At 38.9% G+C, this 22,611-nt stretch overlaps 1 protein-coding gene across 1 annotated transcript in view; it reads left to right on the top strand.

Annotated features, from left to right (window-relative positions):
- Positions 1–22,611, top strand: part of SLC12A1 (solute carrier family 12 member 1) — a 90,571-nt gene that overhangs the window by 51,610 nt on the left and 16,350 nt on the right. The window contains exons 17-19 of the mRNA XM_065871383.1: positions 7,744–7,884; positions 10,378–10,484; positions 14,483–14,565. Of these exons, the coding sequence (XP_065727455.1) occupies positions 7,744–7,884; positions 10,378–10,484; positions 14,483–14,565 (331 nt within the window). The remainder of the gene's footprint in view (positions 1–7,743; positions 7,885–10,377; positions 10,485–14,482; positions 14,566–22,611) is intronic.

Raw genomic sequence — 22,611 nt, forward strand, 5'->3', positions numbered from 1 at the left:
GAGAATTGGCTCAGAAATAAAATGAAAAGATTTGGGGTGATAACTGTCCCCAGAAATATGAAAGGATAGAATGAGCCAGAGAGCACTATTATATAGATTAAATGATGAGGAGAGAGCCAGACAGAATGGCCTTAAATGAAAGCAAGTAGAATTTAGATTAAATATTTGGGGCTTCCCTGGTGGCGCAGTGGTTGAGAGTCCGCCTGCCGATGCAGGGGACACGGGTTCATGCCCCGGTCCAGGAAGATCGCACATGCCGCGGAGCGGCTGGGCCCGTGAGCCATGGCCGCTGAGCCTGCACGTCCGGAGACTGTGCTCCGCAACGGGAGAGGCCACAACAGTGAGAGGCCCGCGTACCGCAAAAAAAAAAAAAAAAAAAAAAAAAAAAAGATTAAATATTTGGATAAACTTGATGACACTACAGATATCTAGGGAGTTAAACCAAGTTTTCCATGCCTTAGATAAATATTCAGAGCTGAATGAATTCCTTTTTTGTTCAGGAAGTATGTGGTAGACTAATGATAACTTATTCATGGTTTTCCCAGGAGGTATTCAAAGTAGATGCTAGACATTTAACCATAATTATTGACCAATCATCAATCTATAAAGTGAGGAGAAAGCATTAAAATTATAACAAAATAATAAGTCTAAATTCTCCAAACCAGCTACTTCTACTTGTATTCAGACAATGTGCTCTCACGTGCTCTCTCTCTCTGTGTGTATGTCTCCCTGTTTCTCTCTCTCTCTCATGCTCACATACCACTCAAAATCCTCAACAGTGCCAGTGTATTATTATTGTACTTACCTATTCTTCAAAGTATTTTCCTACAGTTTTTCTTATTTCAATCTACATAACGGTCTAGTGAGGCAGAGAGGAAAAGAAGCCCTGTTCTCACTATACTGATTAGAAAAGCGAGATTCAGGAAAATTAAATTATGCACAGGGTCACATGACAAGAAAGTGACAGAGCCAGCATATCAGTCCAAGTCAACCAATTGTGCTCTGTGTTACAGCATGAGGAGAAAGCCTTAGCAGACTTGTATCCCTGAGAGTGCTGTTAGAATCAGATACCACTCCCTAAACTTCCAATACTTGCCAGGGAATAGGGCTGTCAGGAGGCTACGTAACCCTGGGGCCAGCCGACTGTGCAATGATGCAGGGGTTAATTCACCACATGTCATCATGACCAGCACTTAAACATCTTTTTACACTTGGCAATACTCTAAATGCAATATGAAGCAAGATGGTCATATTCTCTTTCCTCTAAGTGCTTATATGATAGTAACTCAAACAATATAACTCAATGTAATAATCCCGTAGGCGGTAGAGGGAATCCTACTGACTACATAAGATTGACAGGTTAAGTAATGACCAACAGTGACTCCAGAGGATTTTTAAAAATCTTATCAAGCACCCTTCTCTCATCTTTGGTGCCCTGGATTAATGGATTTCATTTTGGCCAACAAAATACAGGAGCCAGGTTTGATGGAATAAGCAGTTTGCGGGGGTTTTTCTTCTCAGGCAATTTAGAGAAAACTTAGTTTAGCAGGCAATAAAATATCTTTAGGACAGGAGAAATGAACTTGGAGTATAAACAGTCATATATTAGCAAGGGAGAAAAGGTCTTTTTTATAGAGATGAGATATTACTTTAAATTAACCCTTTGCTGCTTTAACTGTAATAAAAAACAGTATGATTCTGGAATATCATTTCATGTGAAATAGGTACTTAGGTCTGTATCTCTAATGGCCCTGGTTGTTTGACATGTATATTGGACCACTTTATACATCACTGTGCTGGTCCCTCTGAGTAAGGCCCAAGAGCCTTGCTCCCAGGTGCTGAGGTTCTCTTGGGGACAGAAAATAGTTACTGTATCAGTTAATGACTTTCCAGTTAGCTACTCTCTGTGAGCTCCTGGGGCTGCAGATGCAGTCAGCATTTTTCAACTCCATGCTCAGTTGTCAATCATCTTTGCAAAGAAACAGATGGAAGGGGATGTCGTGGAAGTTGACCTACCATTAAATTTTTTTTCCCAAGAGCATAGTGGTTGGTGGTTAGGCCAACCTTGTGGCAAAGGTTAAACGGTAACAATGATGTTGAGAGATAACAATTTAATTTTTAACTCTAGGAAGCTCATGCTTATGGACTTTTGAGACACACAGTCAAGTTCTGAATCACTGTTTTGCCACCTATTAGCTGTGAGTCCCTTGGGCCCATAATTTATTCTCCCTATGCCTCAATTTTCTCAGGTATAAAATGGGCATAATAATAATGATGATGATGATGATATGATGATGATAGCACCTACGTTTGTTACAGAGTTGTGAAATCTGTAAGATAAGCTTTCTAGTAGTCAGCTCAGTGTCTGTCAAATAGTAAATGCTCAATTAATTTTAGTTGCTACTGTTGATAGTTATTATTATGGTATATTTTCGATATACCACGGTTAACATTTTCATTCTGAAAATATACCCCCTTCAACAGAAACCTAAAACACCCTCTCTTAGAGAAACCAGGTCAAAACTTTGGATCTTGGACTCTTAGGTATCCAATGGCTTGATCAGGACAGAATAGTGAGATACGCACTCCCACCCAAATAATCACCGAACAGCAGGCTCTGTGCTCCATCCCTCTGGTGAACTCCAGTTACTGTGAAGTGCTGACATGAAGTGCCATACACTACAAGGAAGAAGCAAGACTCAGAGCTCACTGGCGTTTCGATGCTGGTGGGTAGACAGAAAACATATGCCCCCAGCTGCCATTTCCTGCAAAGAGGCATTTTTAAAGGACTAGACATTGTAGCCCTGGAAGCTGCTGAAGTTGAAATTAAGAATTATTCTTTTGCTGGGCCCCAAGCCCGCACTACAGCCTTCCAACTATTCAACTAACTCTTACACTCACCCATCAGAGCCTCTTCCTACCTCTTGCCTTATTCTACTAAGCCTAAAGATTTCAAATGAGGGACCCCTCATCAGGACCAATTGGGGGATACTTTTTAAGGAATCCAGCTTGGTAACTTAAAATAATGTCTATTCTTCTCCTGTAAATTACCTTATAATAAGTCAGTGATACACTTATATCCCAGAAGCCTTTATATTCAACACGTAATTTTCTTTTTCTTGGGTGCCTCACTCCTCTCACCATATGAAGACTACGAATAGGATTCCACCTTCTAGCACCCCTTCGCATTTCTGAGCATAGCCAAGTTCAGTGGGTTCAGCAACAGGCAAATATTAAGTCAAGGGTTGTGAGCTCCACCAATTCTACCCTGTGTACCGTGGCTTAAAAAACACTGCCTTTCTTTGTCAGTTAGTTTCCTCCCTTATTCGTAGTAGCTGGAGAGATAGTAAAACCAATCATTGCAGATTACTTAGTTTGGACTTATGTACCCTTAATTCTTTGGGTACACTACATTCAGTTCTAAAAAATATGACACTGTCAGCTCATCAAGTGAAAAGGCATCGTGCTTCAGCAGTCACTCACTCATATACTTCTCAGTTTTGCATTTAAAGGAAGGTTTTTTTTTTTTTAATTAAAACAAATATACTTTAAAGACAGAAAGGTGGCCCAATTGATCTGGGATTTAAAATGCCAATCAGATAAAGTCATTATTGCCAGAAAATGCAACACTTACTTCTTTTCTAAATTTTGTCTTAAAACTGCAAAAGGCTTTCAAGTTTACGGTGGCATCTTTTATTAAGTACATTGTGTTGTGTTGGCTGAAAAATAAAGATTTGTTTTTTAGATTGCTTCTATTTTTTATTTTGAAGCGTTAAGAAAAATATTAGGGTGAATCATGTGAAATTTACATCTTTGGATGTCAAAAGCTGTTGAATATTGGCAATTTCATATGACGAAACTATAGTCAATAAAACAACACCCATATTCTACTTCTCCTAATTAACAACAGTTAGCATTTTTCTTAGATGCTTCCACTCACTTTTTAAATGAAATAAACCACTGCACATCAAGCTAAAGTCCCCTTTATAGCTGCTCAGCCCCAGGGATCTGTCTCCAAATGCAATGTTATCTGAGTTTGACTGATTTTCTTCTAGTCATTTCACCTATGTGTACCAAGATGTAGATCTATTTTGATTAATGTTTTCCTACTCATTAATATTCTTTAAACCTTGATTGTCCTGAATAACTTTTGAATAACTATTCAATAACCTTGAATAACTTTTGACCAGCTTCCTCATATAGATCCCCTTTTAACAAGATATCATCCTGTTACCCTTTCTCTCTCTCTCTCTCTCTCCCTTTTTTTTTGTTGGAAAATTTACAAAATATCTTAAAAAAACCTAAAACTCTCTTTGAATTCAAAGAATCTCTTAAGAAAATTAGAAAATTCAGGTAAGACAACCAACTTTTAACTCTACGGCTTATGGAGGGCAGTTCAAGCATAGATAACCCAGGGAAAATAAAAATTTTCATTTTTTTTTTCTATTGTCATCCTTCTTTTAATCTCAACTTTCACCTCCATCTAGAAGAAAATGCTTTTTTTAGATGAATTTATTCTCTTATAGTCATTAAGTCTCTGTCACGATGTTAATAAAATGATGACATGACAAAACATGGGAAGCACGAGGTGACCTATGACTGGGCACTAGGATGCATGCTGAGATGAAATATGCGCCCAATCAGAGAAGGAAACATTTTTTTTCCCACAGTTCCAGCCAGAGAAGCAAGGAAAGCAAAGCCAGAGCAGTAAGACTCTTCACGTTTTAAAATATAAGAGTTGGAAGGAACACTGCATTTGGCCCAAACTCCTCTATTTGATCCCAATAATAGTGGAAATCCTTTGCAAATTCTTTTTCATAATATTCATTTATTTGAAGTAGTGTCACGTCAGTTTCTTCTCCAGACTCAATAATTAGAATTCCTTTACCCCTTTCTCAATCGATGTCAAAGTTATAATACATACAAAAATTTTAGAGCTTCTTTGTTCACATCCTGAATTAATTTATATACTCATATTTTGGATCCTAACTGAGCTAATCTCTATAATATTTTAATTGGGTGGTTAAATTCATTTTTGTGACTATGATGTATTTGAATGTTGAATAATTATATTCCAGCGTGTCTTCCCTTTCTGTTAGTTTGCTTTTCCCATACTACATTTGTATTGTAGCCTTGCCTCACATTAATAAGTGTGCTACAAGGATATTATAATTGCTTTTAGCCAAGAGAGATTCTACGTGAAATATTTTTATGACGTCTCAATATGGCAAATTTAGGCATTAAAGTAAATCTCTCTGTCACATTAATGTTTAATTTGGATTTTTGTAATACTAATAGATATGTATTAGACTATATTTATTGAAATAAATGCCAGTTTCCCCAGGGGTTCAAAGTCATTGTGGTACAACTCAATATACTCATAGTCTGATACCTTTCCTAGCTGTTGGTTATTCTTCTATGTCATGGTTGTTGTTACCATTCAGCTTCGTTGAATAAAATATTTCTTCTTTCCTTTGCAGTTGATAGTGTCTAGGATGACCAAGAAGGACTAGTGGTTGAAATGCATTGACAGTTAGAACCCTGAGCAAAATTTGATCTATAATGACATGTTTCCTCAGGCTAGGTCTTCTGGTTTAATAACTATCCTTCCTATGACTTTACCTTCTCCATCTTCACTGGAGATTCTTATTTTTTAACTGCAATGTAAGTTATCCAAACTGTTTTGATATGTTGGTAAGTTCTAGAAAATATTCTGGTAAAAATAAGTACAAAAGGGCTTCCCTGGTGGCGCAGTGGTTGAGAGTCCACCTGCCAATGCAGGGGACACAGGTTTGTGCCCCGGTCCGGGAAGATCCCACATGACACGGAGCGGCTGGGCCCGTGAGCCATGGCCGCTGAGCCTGCACATCCGGAGCGCAAAAAAGAATCTGACCCAATTTAAACAAAATGTTAAAATGGAAGTGACCCCAGAGAATACTAGTGTTGTATAATAGACATATAATATGTGCCACAAATGTAATTTAAAATTTTCTAGTAGCCAATTAAAAAAAGTAAAAACAGGTAAATGCAATGCATCCAGATTATTATCATTTCAATATACAATCAGTATAAAAGTATTAATGAGATATTTCACATTCTTTTTTTCATACTAAGGCTTCAAAGTCCAGTGTATGTTTTACATTTCCAGTACCTCTCTGTATGGACTAGCCACATTTCAAATGCTCAATATCAACATGTGCATGAGGGCTAATCATACTGGACAGTGATGGCCTAGATAATTTTCTTATTGTTATAAATGTAGAGCCCACATTGAGAGAAAACAAATGGCATACCCAGGGTATCAGCTAGACAGTGCCAAGAGCCAGATCTAAACCCTACACTCCAGCTCCCAGTTGAGCACTCTTTCAGCTCTGTTGTAGAACAGACACAGTGGTGGAATAAGGTCTGGGACTTCAACAAGATTGTGAACACTCTTTTATTATAATAAAAATCAACTTTGGATGAGCACTTACTATATTCCAGACATCATACTAGGTAGTTTATCATGACTGCTTGAGATGACCTTGCAGGATAGCTATTTGATCCTTGTTTCCAGAATAACTTATCAAAGCTCAGACATCATTAACTACCTCCAAGGTGGCCAAACTTAGAAGCCAGTTCTGTCTGACCACAGAACCTGATATCTTTTTCATACACACCACGCCCTTTCTCTCCAGTCCAAGACCCTCTAAGACTACAACTCCAAGCATGATCTGAGGACAAGCAGCACCTGTGTCATCTGGGAGTCTGTTAGAAATGCAGAATCTTAAGCCCCATTCCAGTCCTGCTCACTGCCTGTCACCAAGATCTGAGGTGGTTAGTAAGAAATCTAAGACAGTTCAGTAAAATACCAAATCTCTCTATGAATTGAAAGAACTTCCCAGAAAAATAGTACATTTGTACCTTTGTCAGGGACATGGTAGATAATCAGAAATACCTTTGGGATTGATTTGAAACATGCAAAGAATAGCGCTAGCTTGGACATTTAAGGAAGAAGAAACAGGAACAGAAATTTTAATTAAAATGAGTTTCCAGAACTCAAATCTTGGAATTATAAAATGCTTCACCTACCGCCGCAACACCTGCCTCCTTCTCTCTTAATCTGTTCTTCCTATGCCATAGGTATGTGAATTTCTAATCCCACCAACTTCATTGAGTAGTGGGAAATGTTAATTCGAATAGGAAGTATGTCAACATTACACAGGGAAAAGTGGTACAAAGGCATCTTCACCATACACGAAAAGCAATGAATGGGCCTAACAGAATTGTCAAGATGTGGTAGTTCCTGCCAGGATTTGCAGCTCACCATATTTTGGCTCCCAAGAGTGCTGTCGCATTTCTTGAAACTGGGCTCTAGCTGAGATTTCCTTGGTGTTCCTAAATGTGGCTCTCGCTTTTGAGTCGAAGGTTGATTGTGAATTTATCCTGAACTTCTTCAATCACATTTTCAGTATTTTTCTCACGTGCCATGATGCCCTCAGCTCTTTCTTTTGACATGAGGCAGTTAATTAAGTAGGCGCTAATACATCTAGACATTCTGCATGGAAACTGAAAACTGTGAGCAACCCAGGTCCTCTCCAGAAGGCTGAGTTTCTGTGAATCCTGTTTAGTGAGGTGTTTCCCCCTCTTTCCCATTTCTTAAGTCAATGGGGGCATTGCTGGCTATTTCTGTCCTTTAGAAAACAACAGCAGCGTGATGTATAATACCAGGGCTTCTAACCAATATTTGATTGTGTCATGCAGGGACCGCGCAAGCTGTGTGTTAAAGAGATGAACAGTGGCATGGCAAAAAAGCAGGCCTGGCTTATAAAAAACAAAATCAAGGCTTTTTATGCAGCAGTGGCAGCATATTGTTTCAGGGACGGTGTCCGAAGTCTCCTTCAGGTAAGGCTGGCATTGAGGGAATGAGTACAGAGGCAAAAGACAATTAGCACTCCGTTTTAATGAAGCTCCCAAATGGAATGGCTCCAGTAGGCAGACTAGCATCAGAGATCAATGCAGATGGTTAAGGAATTCATTTTGAATTCCTGGGGATAGGCAAAGCTAAAACAGAAGCAGAGAGGCTCTATTACAATGAACTAGGAGTGATTCACTGGAAATGGAAAATGAGGTTGCCTTTGGCCAACAGCATATATTCTGTCCCCATACTTATTGAAATGCAAATTTGTTCTGATCGTTGACATTCAAGATCCTATTAAAACTTCAAACTATTTTTACATCTCATACTGAATATAGCAATGCTCAAGTCAGGCATTCTTTTCCTTTTTTCTTTTGCAAATGGTGTGAGGGCAGCTGCAAGACTGGACTAAATAAATTCCTGGTGATCCCAGGCATAAAATCTCCCTCTCCTCCTAAATTATTTCCAGAATGTTAAATAAAATGTAATAATATCTGTGGTTCAACACTAAAGCCCACAGTCCTTCCATCTTTTCTCCCTTATTCTTCCCTTTTTTCCTCACCTTCTATAATAAATATATAGAGTCCTTCCCTAGTTCTGATTTTCATAATTTAGAATGCCAGGGAATCCTAAAACAATCCAAGAGAAACTCAGAATTATAGGGCTTGGCTTTCTAATAATTTGGGCTTTAGTATGGTTGGAAAAACCTGATTCTACATATACTAAATGATGTATTTAGGTTTTAGAATTGCCACCTACAGGAGTGTCAAAATTCAGGATTGCTTCCAGGTAACTCTGATGGCTTATACAGGCAAGAGAGAAAACATGTTGATTAAATTGTAATATTTTGGAGAGTAGAAGTGTTTGATGCATTTCTGTCTGCAGAGAAACCATTTCTGAAAGATCCAGTACCCCCATGAGTCTCTTTTCATCTGTTTTTAATTTGATAAACCACAGAAATAGGTGTCATTGCAAGATGCTGATTTTTCTTTCAGTAGTGAGTTACTTTTCAGTAGCTCTTTGGTTAAATACGTTGGGAAGGTTACACATTTAATGTAAAATTATCATGTAAGATTAGTAAAATAATAAATTTCAACTAGTAATGAGAGGACAGACACAAAATAAGAAGAGGGAGTGAAAGGACATTGGTATGGAAAACAATTCGTGTGCTAATCCAGAAGAAACTGTAAAAATTTTCGACAGTGCATAAAGCTTGTTCACCTGAATTTCTTCAAAGAAAAATGGTGGAGCACAGAGGGGTCATGACAAAAAGGGCAGGACAGAGTGGCATTAAAGGGAAGCACCGACAACTACAGCATTTTGAATAAAGAAATTATGGCATGAATGACCACATCCCCAAACTGCAGTCATGGAAAAGACTACATCTATACTGCCGTGCACCTGCCAGGGGCCAGATGACAGCTCTAAGAGGAGCTGTTCTGCTACCTGTACATTTCTAAGGGCAATACACCAAATGTGGTGGAGGCAAAGTTTATTTCAGGAACCCTCCATCAATGCCGATCTCTTTCCACTTGCTACTGTCCCCTCTAAAATACCCCCCCTCTGATCATGTTTCACTTTTCCCATAACCCAGAATATCCTTCCTTCACTTCCACTGCTCTCCCTACCTTTACTTGTCAACATCTAACCAACCTGCAAGATCCAAAACAAATGCCACCTCTCCCATGAAACCATTCATGAATCCCTAGCTGGAATTCAAATTTTCTTCCTTTATGCTTCCATATGATTTCCTACCGCATTTGCACTTGAATTATAATTATTATATATCTCATCATCTCAACCTTATTCTAAGCTCCTTCAGGCCCAAGAATATGTCTCACTACTCTCTCACAGCACCTAACACAGCACTTTGCAATTAATAGGTGTTCAGTAATATTGCCGGATTAAATTTAATTAACTGGAAGCCGTATTCTGTCATCTAATGGGGGGAATGAAACTTCTGATATGGAAGATGGCTATTCATGATACTGTCATGTAAGACATTTAGGTTCTGGAAACATAGTTCAGTTATTCTTCAATAAATAATGTAAGTAGAAGTTTCAGCGATCCTTCTATATAAGAATTTTCCAAACATGGATTTTATTGCTAATGACATTATGGATATAGCAGGTGGAAATGAGCTTTGAACCACGAAGTTACAACACGCGTGCCAACAGATAAGCCGATCCTCACTTGACTTTAAATTATTGAACCATTTTAATGAGTGTATCAGAAGAAATGCAAATGACTGCTAATTTAGAAAAGCTTCATTTCTGTCATCTAAAATCCATTTATGGCTGAGATGATTTAGAACTAATCTTTCTATTTTATGCTTGAGTACAGGCATGAAGGACATGCACTAAAATGTAATCTAATCTTCAGAACATTACTTCAGTGCTCTTTTGGACATTCTTTTTCACTTGCAGTGGTAGTTTCCTGGCCTGGTAAGGATTGCCCATGTGTTTATCTCCTCTGTTTAGGCCTCAGGCTTAGGAAGAATGAAACCAAACACTCTGGTGATTGGATATAAAAAAAACTGGAGGAAGGCTCCCCTGACAGAGATTGAAAACTACGTGGGAATCATACAGTAAGTGATGGCTTTCAAGACGTGCTCTTGCTCATAAAGCACTAACCAGGGCAGTACATAACTGACACTGTTGTACAGAATAAATTGCCTGAGAAGAAGACATTCCCCTGGTACTCTGAATTCTTTACCAAAGTGAGAAAACACTGCCAATATAATAGAACTTGAGGGTATCACAGCATCAGAGGAGGCAGGGTTGGGGAAATTTGGTGTCAAAGAAAAAGGTAAATATTAAGAGTTACAATCTTAAAACCTATTTATAAGAGCAAAAGCAGAGGACAGCTAGGTAAGGAAGGAACTGTTCTTTCAAAACACTTGATCTTTGGTTGACTGGTGTGCTCAATTCAGCCGTTGTCTTAACCTGAGCCTCGGATAATGAGTTCACCACCCCAGAGCCTCAGCTCTCCCTTTGCTGATGTAGCAGTGTTGGTTTATAGACAGAAAGTGAGTTTTAAAAGGTATGTGACATCTAATATCTAAAAATTGAAGAAGTCTTGGGAAAGGGATAATAATGATAATCCTTAAAAGACTAGCCAGTGCCAGGCTAATGTCCTTAACGTGAATTATCCCACTGAATTCTCACAAGAAGCGTTTGAAGTAAGTACTTCAAATGGTAAGTACTGTTCCCATTTTTAAAGTAGACATTAAAAATTAAGTAAAATGCAGAAAATGACAGAGTTTTATAAGTGACAAGGCTGGAATTCTGACCCAGGACCAACTGAATTCAAAGTTTAAACTAATGATCCCAATGCTATGCGACCTCCAAAAGTATATAAATACACAAAGTATTACCTGGCTTGGTTCCTTCTTTTGAGTAAGAGAAAACAAATTCTACACATACAGAGAAGCTCAGGGGGTCCTCAGTGACCATTCTAGAAAATTGAGCCTTTCTTCCAGGCCTGAACATACTTAACCAGCTTTGTCTCAAGGGGGACAACGTTAGCTACCCCTAACAGCCGTCTTTTGTGTCAACAGCTCTGAAAATGGAAGATTTCCTCTGTCTGGGTTCTGACTTCGCTCTGATTTCATACCACAGGGCGGAGAATGTGCTGAGAGGTCTGGCTGCACTTAAAAGTCCATAATACACAGGAAAGAAATCCTCATCCCTGCAAAGCAAGCATATACACAGTGCTCCTTATACTAGGATCTGTCCTCCGGCCCCTGCTAGAATGAGCATCACATTTACCATTATCTGGGGGAGATTTAGGGAACATAACAAAAGGATTCTAATATTAGTCCTATCAAAAAGAAGCATAAGAAAATAATTTTCATCTTCTGAAATTATATGCATTACTGACCAAACAAACATTCACTTAACAGTCCTCTTAACCTGGGGAGCCCATGTATTAAATGTATCCTCCTGAATTGTGTTCCCTAAACATATAAAGGCTGGATGCCACGTGCTGCTATCTGGCTCCTGCTGGTGCTCTAAGTTCAGTAGGTTAAGGCTAAACCAGGTGATCAGGGACAGAATTTTGCCAGGCTTAGCAAACAGCATTTTGACATATTTTAAATCACAGTCAGTTGCTGACTAGACATTCTTAGAAATGGATTAGATCCACACTCTGTCATCCAGATTCTTCAGTAAAATGTTGTCCTCACCTTTGGGAACAAAAAAGGGTGGAGCAAATAGGAAGAAATACGTGAATCTTCAGTCAAAGAGTCCATCAGTTGATACAAAATTATTTGAGTTCGTCTTCCAAACTCCCTACCATCCAAAACATTCTAAAAATTCAAAGGACCAAAATAATCAAACCCAGTAATACCAAGCTGAGGAGACTTCTGGCTTTTGTACCAAATTAATGATTGGTCTTCTTGGTAATTAAGTTCAGTGTTAAGGTGGCTCAAATTTGTAACAGTATAAAACTTAGCTGGTTTGGTGAAGCTAAGTGACTTTATTACGACAGCACTGGGGTCAGTACAGAAGGAAGACAATCAGACATCCATGTTGTATTTCCCTTTCTAACTTTTTCGTTCTGTTCTGTTTTATGATGTAAAGCACAGTATTAGTATTAACATAAAGGGGTATCACTACAATAGTACAATATTTTACCATTTTTCTTTGACTAAAAGATTTTAAATTTCTGTAATATTAAGTATGGTTTAATTTTAATTAAAATAATTGTATTAGTTTCCATGGGCTGCCATTAAAAATTACCTCAAACTTAATGACTTAAAACACAAATGCGTTAGCTTACAAATACATAGGTTAAAAGTCTGAGACTCAGAAAGAGAAAGACAAATACCGTATGATATCACCTATATGTGGAATCTAAAATATGATACAAATGAATGTATTTACAAAACAGACAGACTCATGGACTTAGAAAACAAACTTAGGTTTACCAAAGGGGAAAGGGGGTGAGGGAGGGATAAATTAGGAGTTTGGTACTAGTAGATACAAACTACTATCTATAAAATAGATAAACAACAAGGTCCTGCTGGATAGCACAGGGAACTATATTCAATATCCTCTAATAAACCGTAATGGAAAAGATTATGAAAAAGAATATATATATAACTGAATCACTTTGCTGTACACCAGAAACAAATAAAGCATCGTAAATCAACTATACTTCAATTTTAAAAAAAAGCTCAGACACTAACTTCCTGAGCTGGAATCAAGGTGTGGGCTGAGCTGTTTTCCCTTCTGGAGGCTCTAAGAGAGAATTCCTGGGCTTGCCTTTTCTAGGTTCTAGAGGCTGCCCACTGCTCATGGCCCCTGCCTCCATCCGCAAAGCTCTTGACGGGTCAAGTCCTTCTCACACCACATTATTCTGACCTCCTCTTCTGCCTCCCAATTTCACTTTTAAGGACCCTTGTGATTACACTGGGCCCATCCACATTATCCAGGATAGTCTCCCCATCTCATGGTCCCTAACCTAATCACACCTGCAAAGTCCTTTTTGCCATGTAAAGTAACATATTCATAGGTTCCAGGGATTAGAATGTGGATGCCTTTGGGGATCCACAATTATTCTGCCTAACGCAGAACCCAGATATTTTTTGTGGAACACACTATTTTTTATAATCAAGGACACCTCAAACAAGATTTATCTAAAATTTACCTTGTGGCACTTTTGCTAGAATGGATCTATTTTTTTAAGTGAAGTTCACTTACGGTTCAAATTTTGAATGGATATTCATATTATACTGAACTTATATCACTATTTGAAAATTCAGGTCTACTTTGGCTAGAGACTTGTTTGCATATCGTGAGGCAATCACAAACTGCACTGTTTCTGGGAAAGGACAACCAAATGGAAAGGTTCCTTGGGCTTCGTTCAATCCATAAACGATTGAACAAAGGAACTCCCAAGGAGAATATTTCAAATGAACTCAAAGTACTAATCAGTTTGCCCAATATTTAAGGGCAAAGAAAAAATGTTCTGCGAGAACACAGTTAAAAGAGCAAGGCTTTCTTTCCCTCCTAGATAATCTAATTCCATTGGGCTGGGTTTAGAGAAGGCACAACTGCCAATTTCAACAGGATAGAGTTGCCATGAAAAAGTGTTGCTTTAAATGGTCTCTCCAAAGTCAATGATAATAGTTCCCTAGAGGAACTGGAGACATTTTTAACTGGGAACTTGATGTCCAAAACGTTGGAGGATTCCTCCTCAATGGGTAAGAGGTTTGACCGATAATTTCAAAGGCTCTGTGCAGCCTTGAAACTTCTGTTCTAAATATTTCAGCTATGGTTTTGTTTACATTAGAAAAGAATCAAGTATCTTAAATAATCAAAATTCTAATCTTAATCAAAATTCTAGTTGACAGTATTGTTTGAATAAGAGTTAGTTATCTTTACTCAAAATACATTTTTAAAAGGAAAACATTTTTCAAGGGAAAACAAACAGAAAAGGCTATCAGCTCCTGGCTGTGTTTGAAGGTGAATTTTTGGAGTTTAATTACACTAAAATCCTAGAAGCAAGTTCAGTATTAGCCCAAATCTTGAGGATTAAAGGAGTCATTTAAATCACTAACCATTTTGCTTCCACTTTCAGTGATGCGTTTGATTTTGAGATTGGTGTTGTCATAGTCAGAATCAGCCAAGGGTTTGACATCTCCCAGGTTCTTCAGGTGCAAGGTATGTATTTTCTTTATTCAACCAATAGGTATTCATTCAGCACCTACTCCCTGCCTGGCATTGTTCTAGGTTCTGGGGATAGCACAGTACCCAATACAGACAAAACCCCCAACGGTGAAGCTCATGTTCTTGTGCTGACACGAGGTGTGTACACTTTCCCCGTGTTTTCCTCATTGCTAATGCAAGTGGCCTTTGTCCTGCTAACCAAAAATACAGAATAATTCAGGGCAGATATCAGTTATTCTTCTCGTCACAAAACCACAAAGCTAGCATCACTAAAAATAAATACCTTTGGTAAAATAAACTGCCAAATTGATTTTTGCAAGATGTTTCAGAAAATGAAGATTCTTTCCTCAGAAAACCATGTATTTTGTTTTTAAGAGTCTCTGATCTGGTTTGTAGCTAACATGGAAATGAGTCTGAATGTATCACGCTGTGAATCACCAATCTAAGTCAGAGGCCGAAACGCTAATTCAGTTTAGTGATTCTGCTTTTTTCCCTGTAGAGGATTCCATATATTACTTGTTTAGTCTTAGAGTTTAAACACATCCTCTCGTGTATGGAGTGAAGGACACACCTAAAGAGTCGCTAAAATATTAAGATAGAACTCTAATCCATTACTTATCTCTTTAGCTAAACTTCACAATAGAGTCCACTGACAACATGACACTAAAACAGAAGGTACCTCTTGTGTACCAGGCATGGTGTCTATGTCAGTGCTGGGTAGACTGAGACTAATAAGAGTCTGTAATCTCAAGACACTCACAGCCCCATGATGAAAATGGGTGTACTGTTAGTGTGATAATAGGGTATTATGGGAAGGAGAAAAGGGGCACTTAACTCCGAAAGGCTTCCTGGAGGAAATTACCTTTGATTTTAGATCTAGCGGATGAGAAGGAGTTAACCAGGCAATGTTGGGAGAGAAAAAAATGAGAGTTTGATCAACAGCATTCCTGGCAAAGAGGAGAGCATTAGCAAAAATGTGAAGACACAGGAATATGGAGGAATGGGGTATATGGGCAACCGAAAGCAGATTTGTGTAACTGAAGTGAAAAGTATGGGGCTTCCCTGGTGGCGCAGTGGTTAAGAATCCGCCTGCCAATGCAGGGGACACAGGTTCCAGCCTTGGTCCGGGAAGCCCCCTTAAAAAAAAAAAAAGTATGAAGCAGACAATAGTGAAATGAAGCTGCTGATATAAGATCCTGAAAAAGGCTCATCTGTCATATTAAAAATTGTGAGCCATATTCTATAGACAATGAGGAACTGCTGAAGAGATTTAAGTGAGGGAATAATATGGTGAAATTTGAGTTTTAGAGCTCATACTCTTTCAGTTACATGAGGCACGGACGTGAAGAGGACTAGAATAGAGACAGAAACACAAGCCAAAAAGATTTTTGTAATAATCAAAGCCACAGAAGGTGACAGCCTGGACTAGAGCAGCCTCTCTCAGGGGATGGAGAAAAAAGGACAGAGTACTTTGGAGGTACAAAGAGCAGCATTTTAGGTTTGATAGGATGTGTGGGATATGGGAGAGGGAGAAGTGAAAAAATATTCCTTGGCTGACAATGAATGGTGGTGCTACCAATGGAAATGGGAAACACAAGAGGAAGAGCAGGTTTAATGAAGAGATGTCTGGTTCAGTTTTAAACAAGGTCCTGTGGGAAATCCTACCAGAACTGTCCAATAGGCATTTAGACAGTCCTGGTCTTGAAGGAGAAATCTGAGCTGGAGATGTCGATTTAGATGTTTTGGGTCAAACTGTGTCCTCCAGAATTCGTATGTTGTGGTCCTAACCTCAGAATGTGACTGTATTTAGAGACAGGGCCTTTAAAGAAGTAAGTAAGGTAAAATGAGATCAGTAGGTTTAGTCCTAATCCCATATGAATGGAGTCCTTATGAAAAGAGGAGATAGGACACAGACAAGCACAGAGGAAAGATCATGTGAAGACAAAGGGAGAAGATGGCCATCTACAAACCAAGGAGAGAGGCCTCAGAATGAAACCAACCCTGCCAACACCTTGACATTGGACTTCTAGTCTCCAGAACTGCAAGAAAATAAATTTCGGTTGTGTTCTGTCCAGTCTATGGTATGTGTTATGACAGCCCCACCAAAATTAATACAAGAGACATCATAATTAAGGTGAAAATTGAAACTGTGACACTGGAAAATATAACCCCCAAAGTGTGTACAGTCAAGAGCCCCAAGGCACAGGAAAAGGGTCCCCAAGGAGGAGCAGGGAAGGGGTGGCCAGAAAAGTAAAGGAACCAGGAGTCTGTGTTGTCATGGAAGTCTTGGGAGCAGAGTGCTCAGAATGACAAGAATCATCAGCATTCTCAAATACAGCAAAAAATACCAGTAAAAGTGCAAATGAAATATAATCGACATGGCACAGATAATCTCAGAACAATTTCTGTAGAGCAGTGTTGACAGAATCCCGAATGCAGCAGGTTAAGGAGAGAATATGCGATGATGAGGCAGAGAATGTGGATGTGGCCCACCATGTGAGAAGTCTGGAAGTTAAGGAGAGGAATGAGTTTGAGGAGGGTTACTACAGGGAGACCTATAGACCTTAGAATGGGAGAAAGGCTTGTTTCCAGGCTGAAAAAGATGGGCTCAAGAGAGTAGGAGAGATTGAAGATGAGGGTAAAGAAAGATGACTATGGAGTAAGGTCCTGGAGGAACAGGAAGAATCCAGGGAAGGGCATGAATCAAAGAGTTGGCCTAACACAGAAGAAAAATACTTCATCTTCTAAAATTAAAGACGGGAGGACTGATGAAGAGGTATGTGGATTTGTAAGAGTGGTAAATTGAGGAAGATCATGCAAAATAGTCTCAATTCTATGTAGTTGGAGCAATTTTGCTAGCTGTCCACTTTTTCTCTAGCGACACTTGGTCTCCAGGTAAAGAGGACCAGGGTTTTGCCGGATAGGGTCACAGAAAGGAAAAGCCTGCAAGAGATTTGAGAGTGCAGGTGCCTAATGGGTTCAGATTCTATTTGGGCATTTCACGACTGTCTCCATCCTAACAGAAGGGAACATGAGTGAATTAGGTGAATTTTCTGATGCAACAATTCTTTTCTTGCAAGGGAAGAGAAGAAAGAAGAAGAAATTAGACATCAAGCACTTGTAAACGATGGAGAACCACTATCTGATATGTATACTCTATGATTTTGTATGAAGAGCTTTAAAAAATAAAACTGAGAGTAGAGTCCATCCTATGCAAAACTGCAATATAAAGGTTATCTTTGGTGCCTTCGGCCTTCCTTTCTTATGCCCTTTTTCTTTTTCATGGACCCTTTATATCTCCAGGTCAGATATACTAATTCTACATGGTGTTCATGATTCATTTATATTCCTTCCTAGTAGAACTTCATACACTGTAGCAAGAGTAGCTCAAATTTTTGAGCACTTATTATGTGCCATGTGTTATGCTTCATGTTCACATGTAACAGTTATCATCCCAACTACCCTATAAGGAAAATACAATCGTCCCCATTTTACAGCTAATAAAATTGAGGCTTCCCTAAGATTCACAGTGCTAGTAATTAGTAGAGCTAATATTCAAACCTATGTCTATTTGAAGCCTCTATTCTACCTTTCTAAAAGGAGAGCTAGAGAGGAAATGACTTACATAATGAGAAGCAGTGGTAAAATCCGAGAGATGGGAATGGAACAAGGCTATTCTTTCAAAAACGCAGCATACAGGCTGCCTGACTGTGGTAAGACAGACATGATGTTGAGGACAATCACAAGAACCTAATATGAAGAGACCTGTTCTGTTAACCTTCTACATTTTACTTTAATTTTTCGGCCTTTTGTGCTGCACTGTTTTTCCATCTAAAAAAATGAGAATGCAAAATACAATTTGTATTAAATTATACATTTGCATTTGTTTTGTATGTTTATCTCTTCAAGCTGACAGATGTGATGTAGCTCCCACCCCTCGCTGCTCCATCTGCCAAAATGCACCGTCAATTTAGTTCTATAAAGCAATACAGCAAGCAAATTCTGTACGTTTCTGAAAGAATCCTGGCAGTGAACTGCATCCCCTTCTAATTTCCCAAGGGATGTATCTAATTTATATCAACTTTGATGTTTGAAATACTTTTGCTTCTTAGTCAAGAAAAGAAAATGCAGTAGGATGCTAATAAAATAATTATAAGTACCAATTATCTAGAGTAAATGAAAAAACAGCATTACACAAATACATGAACATGCAGAAAAACAACAGCATAATGACAGAAATTAACTTTACCCCACATTTCCATGCATTGTTTTGAAGTTACGTAATTTATGACACAACCCTCACGTTAGATTTTGAATTGGAAGAAATAAGCTTGCGTTTCATTGTATTATGCTGTAATACAGGGCTTAATAAGAGCCTGATAAATCTTAAGTATTGCATTACAATATGTTAATGATAATCATCATAGCTTTTCCAAAACAGACACCACAGTGTCATCACAGATTATAATTTAAAGGAAATATTAGCAATTCAGAGTGCCCATATACTGTAGTTAATAAAGCAGTGAATAGAAATCAACTTTATAGGTAATTTACTAGCTAATGACAATTATTTCTACACTGTGTCTCAGGCTTATGTGAGAATAACTTTTTATGTAAATAAGATCGATGCCCATAGCATTATTACTTGTGTAGTGCAGCAACTCATCCAGTACTGATGGCTGAGAGTTTCTCTTAAGGAATCAATTTATCGCCTGACAACACACAAAAAAATGCAGTATTTCATATTGTTCACTTCCCACGGGTATTTAGCAAGTTTGCCAACTACAACATAGAGTCCAAATTGTACTGGTAGGAAATAACGTGATGAAACGTGATTCGCAGTATACTGCGGTCAAGTGTTCCATGTAAGTACTGCACGATTTACGACCATCTCAGAGCACGAGGGTTCTGCTGTGTCTGATAGAGTGGCTTAGCAAAATAAAGACAGATGGCAGTGTAGTAAATAATTACTTGATTGGAAGGCAACCACTGCAGGATTCCTTCCTGCCTTCAATTCAACTAGACTTCACCTGGGGTACAGCACATTGATTCATGTGAGCATTTACAGCTTTGAGCTGATTGATCGAGAAAGAATCATAATTTCATAATTAATAAAGAAAAAGGATGCTGTGAAGTTGGAGGATACGCGATTCCTCAGTGGGTTCCCCTGCTCCCTCTTTTGTTGTCAGATATTTGACTATTCTCTATCTTTCAGATTCAGACTGAACTGCAATGTGTAGACTCCTGCCTATTTCTAAAAGACATTGCTAAAAAAAGAAAAAAAAAAAAAAGACTGGAAATAGACCATTTGAGGCAATCTTGACAACTAAACTGAATTTCAAAATACTCACTCCAGTTGGTTACCATGCAATCAGTTTATAAAGGACTAGAAAATAAACTACTGTTCAAGTGGTTTTGGCAATTGCATGAGGATACAGCTTGGGATTCACTCTTTGTTTTTCCTATGAGAACTGTTTTGGGGAACGTATGAAGACTCAGAAACTCACTCTCAACTGATAGATCCTAAAAGTCTAAGCTTTTTCTTCCATCATTAGAACCTCTGGGATCCTCTTAACCTTGGCGTGAGAGAAGGGCAGGCTTTTACTCTCTCTCCCTAGCTATGTGGCTTTGTAAATGTGATATAATATGAAACTAATATGCAAGATTCAGAGTCCCACCAGATGCCCAGGTGGTGGCCCTTTCCAGGGTAAGGAGCCCTTTCCTTGCTGCTCATTCTTCAGATTAATCTCACCTGTCCTACCTTCTGTCCCATTCCAGCCTGGTTTGTACCATAAGCTGCTATGGGCCCCTCTTTTTATAACTCTGTATATAGCATTAACTCTACTTCTTTCAAACATTGTCTTTTGTACCAACCCCCCTTACATACACACATACTGTACACACTCCCACCCCTGACAACAGTTCACATGTTTTTCTTCCTTTATAGAGATAATGCCATCAAATGTTTTGAACTGTACTGAACAGAATTGAGCTGTTCTTTTATTTCAACAAACTATTCTTGAGTGATTATGGCGGTGAGCACTAGCAAGGCAGGGGCACAACTAAGAATGTGAGAGGGAGTCTGGGAAGCCTAAGCGTGGGTTTTGGAATCAGACAGGCCTGGGTTCAAACTCAGCTATCCAAATGGGGATAATTATAGTACCTACCTCACAGATTTGTTGCTTGGATTAAAGGATATGATGGCTGCAAAGTATCTGGAATTGTACTTCCCACAAAATAAACTTTCAGTAAATGGTGGTAATGAAAGATGACATAAGCTACCCTCCAGGAGTTTGCAGACTAGTGGGGTTATGATAGACATGTATCTTGAAACTCTATTCTATGTCACATAGTTATAGTTAGTGGAATAAAGGTTGAGGAAGAAGATTATGGAAATATGGAGTATTACAGAAATTTCTCTGACAGAAATTTGAGGATGGTTTTTTCCAAAAAATGCATACTGGGCATTTTTTCAATAGACAGATATTGGCAGTCAGAGCATAACACTGATGAACGACGGTAGAAGGATGAACTCTACAATTGGAAACAGAAGACCTGAGTCACTAGCTATGCAACCTTGGACAAATCGCTTGAATAGTGTGAACCCAAGTTTCCTTCACAGCAAAATGGGGAGAATGAGGAGAATGCTACTAGCTCTGCCTGCATCCCAGTATTGGTGCTGGGATGAAATAAAATACTATTGGAAAGGGCACTGTGAATCCTGAACATCACAGTGTATGGTGATGGTGGTGGAAACAGTAAAGAAATGAGTAGTTTTCAGTCAGCCTCGTGGAAATCAGTTTACATCTATCTATTCCTACTCCCTTGCTTTATCTCTCCTGTGATTAATGGTACACTTTTGCAAGTCAGCTAGCCAGTACTCCAGTTGAAAGAAATGTTTGGACAAAGTCTACTCGTGATTTCGCATGCAAACTGTAGGCCAGACAGATGAATTCAGGAGAACAGATAATCAAAATGTCACTTCTACCTAGCACTGAAAAGAGAAAAGGAGGGAGTGCACAGAAGGAGGCCTTAGATCATCTACAAAGTGAATAATTAAGAATTAACTTTAATAAGAATTTGCAAAATCACTGTGAGTGGTCATACCACTGTGTGGATCTGAAAATCCAAGATGTCCAAGCAGGCAGATTTTAGCCTTTAGAATTGACTCTGTCACCCTCTGTCTCTGTCGTCTTTGAGGGAACTGCTGAATCTGACTCATTCACACAAAGTCTAGTTTTGTCTCTCAGGCCTGGGATTTCGCAGTTTGCTCTGTCCAGGATAGGCTTTGTATATACCTTTGAGCAAATTATTGGAGCAGCTCCCGGTTCACTCAGCCAGCTGAATCCTTACAAAGGAGGATTTATTTACTTTTCCTCCTTTGTCCAAATTAGAGGACAAAGAACATGGCAAGTAGTGGCTAATCACAGGGTATGCTGGAGCCTGCTACAAAAAGAAAAGTAAAAGAACTCCCTCCCCGGTGTAACCCTTGCAGTTGCCCCCAAAGCAGCTCACAGATAAGTGCCTTCCAGATGACTGCAGAGAACAGGTTACCCCATAGCTGACCCCTGCAACAACCCACAGAATGGGTAATAGCTAGTGACCCATCACCCAGGACAGTGATGCTGCTTTTCTGGGGCAGCCTGTCATATGTACCCATATCCTTAGAGTCTTCTGTTTAAAATGACAATTTTGAGGGGACCATAGTTCTGGGGAATTAACTTGGCATTACACCATGTGCCTGTTTAGGTTCATCTGAGGATAAAGAGTTGGAGGTTAATAAAAACAACCCTGAAATAATAGCAATAAGCCAACAGCAGAAGGTCTTCATAGAGGAGAGTGTACAGAACTTGGAGTCAAGCAGACTTCTTTGCACTGGAACCCTGTTATTTGCTGGGCGACATCAGACAAATTACTTAAACTTTCTGAGCCTCAGTTTCTTCATCTACAAAATGAGGATAATAAGAGTAACTTTCTCAGAGTTTTTTGGGAATGAATAATATGCAGCACAGTCCCTGGCACCCAAGAGTGTAAAATAAA

This window comes from Phocoena phocoena, chromosome 2, assembly GCF_963924675.1.
Source record: "Phocoena phocoena chromosome 2, mPhoPho1.1, whole genome shotgun sequence".
In the NCBI taxonomy this organism is placed as follows: Eukaryota; Metazoa; Chordata; class Mammalia; order Artiodactyla; family Phocoenidae; genus Phocoena; species Phocoena phocoena.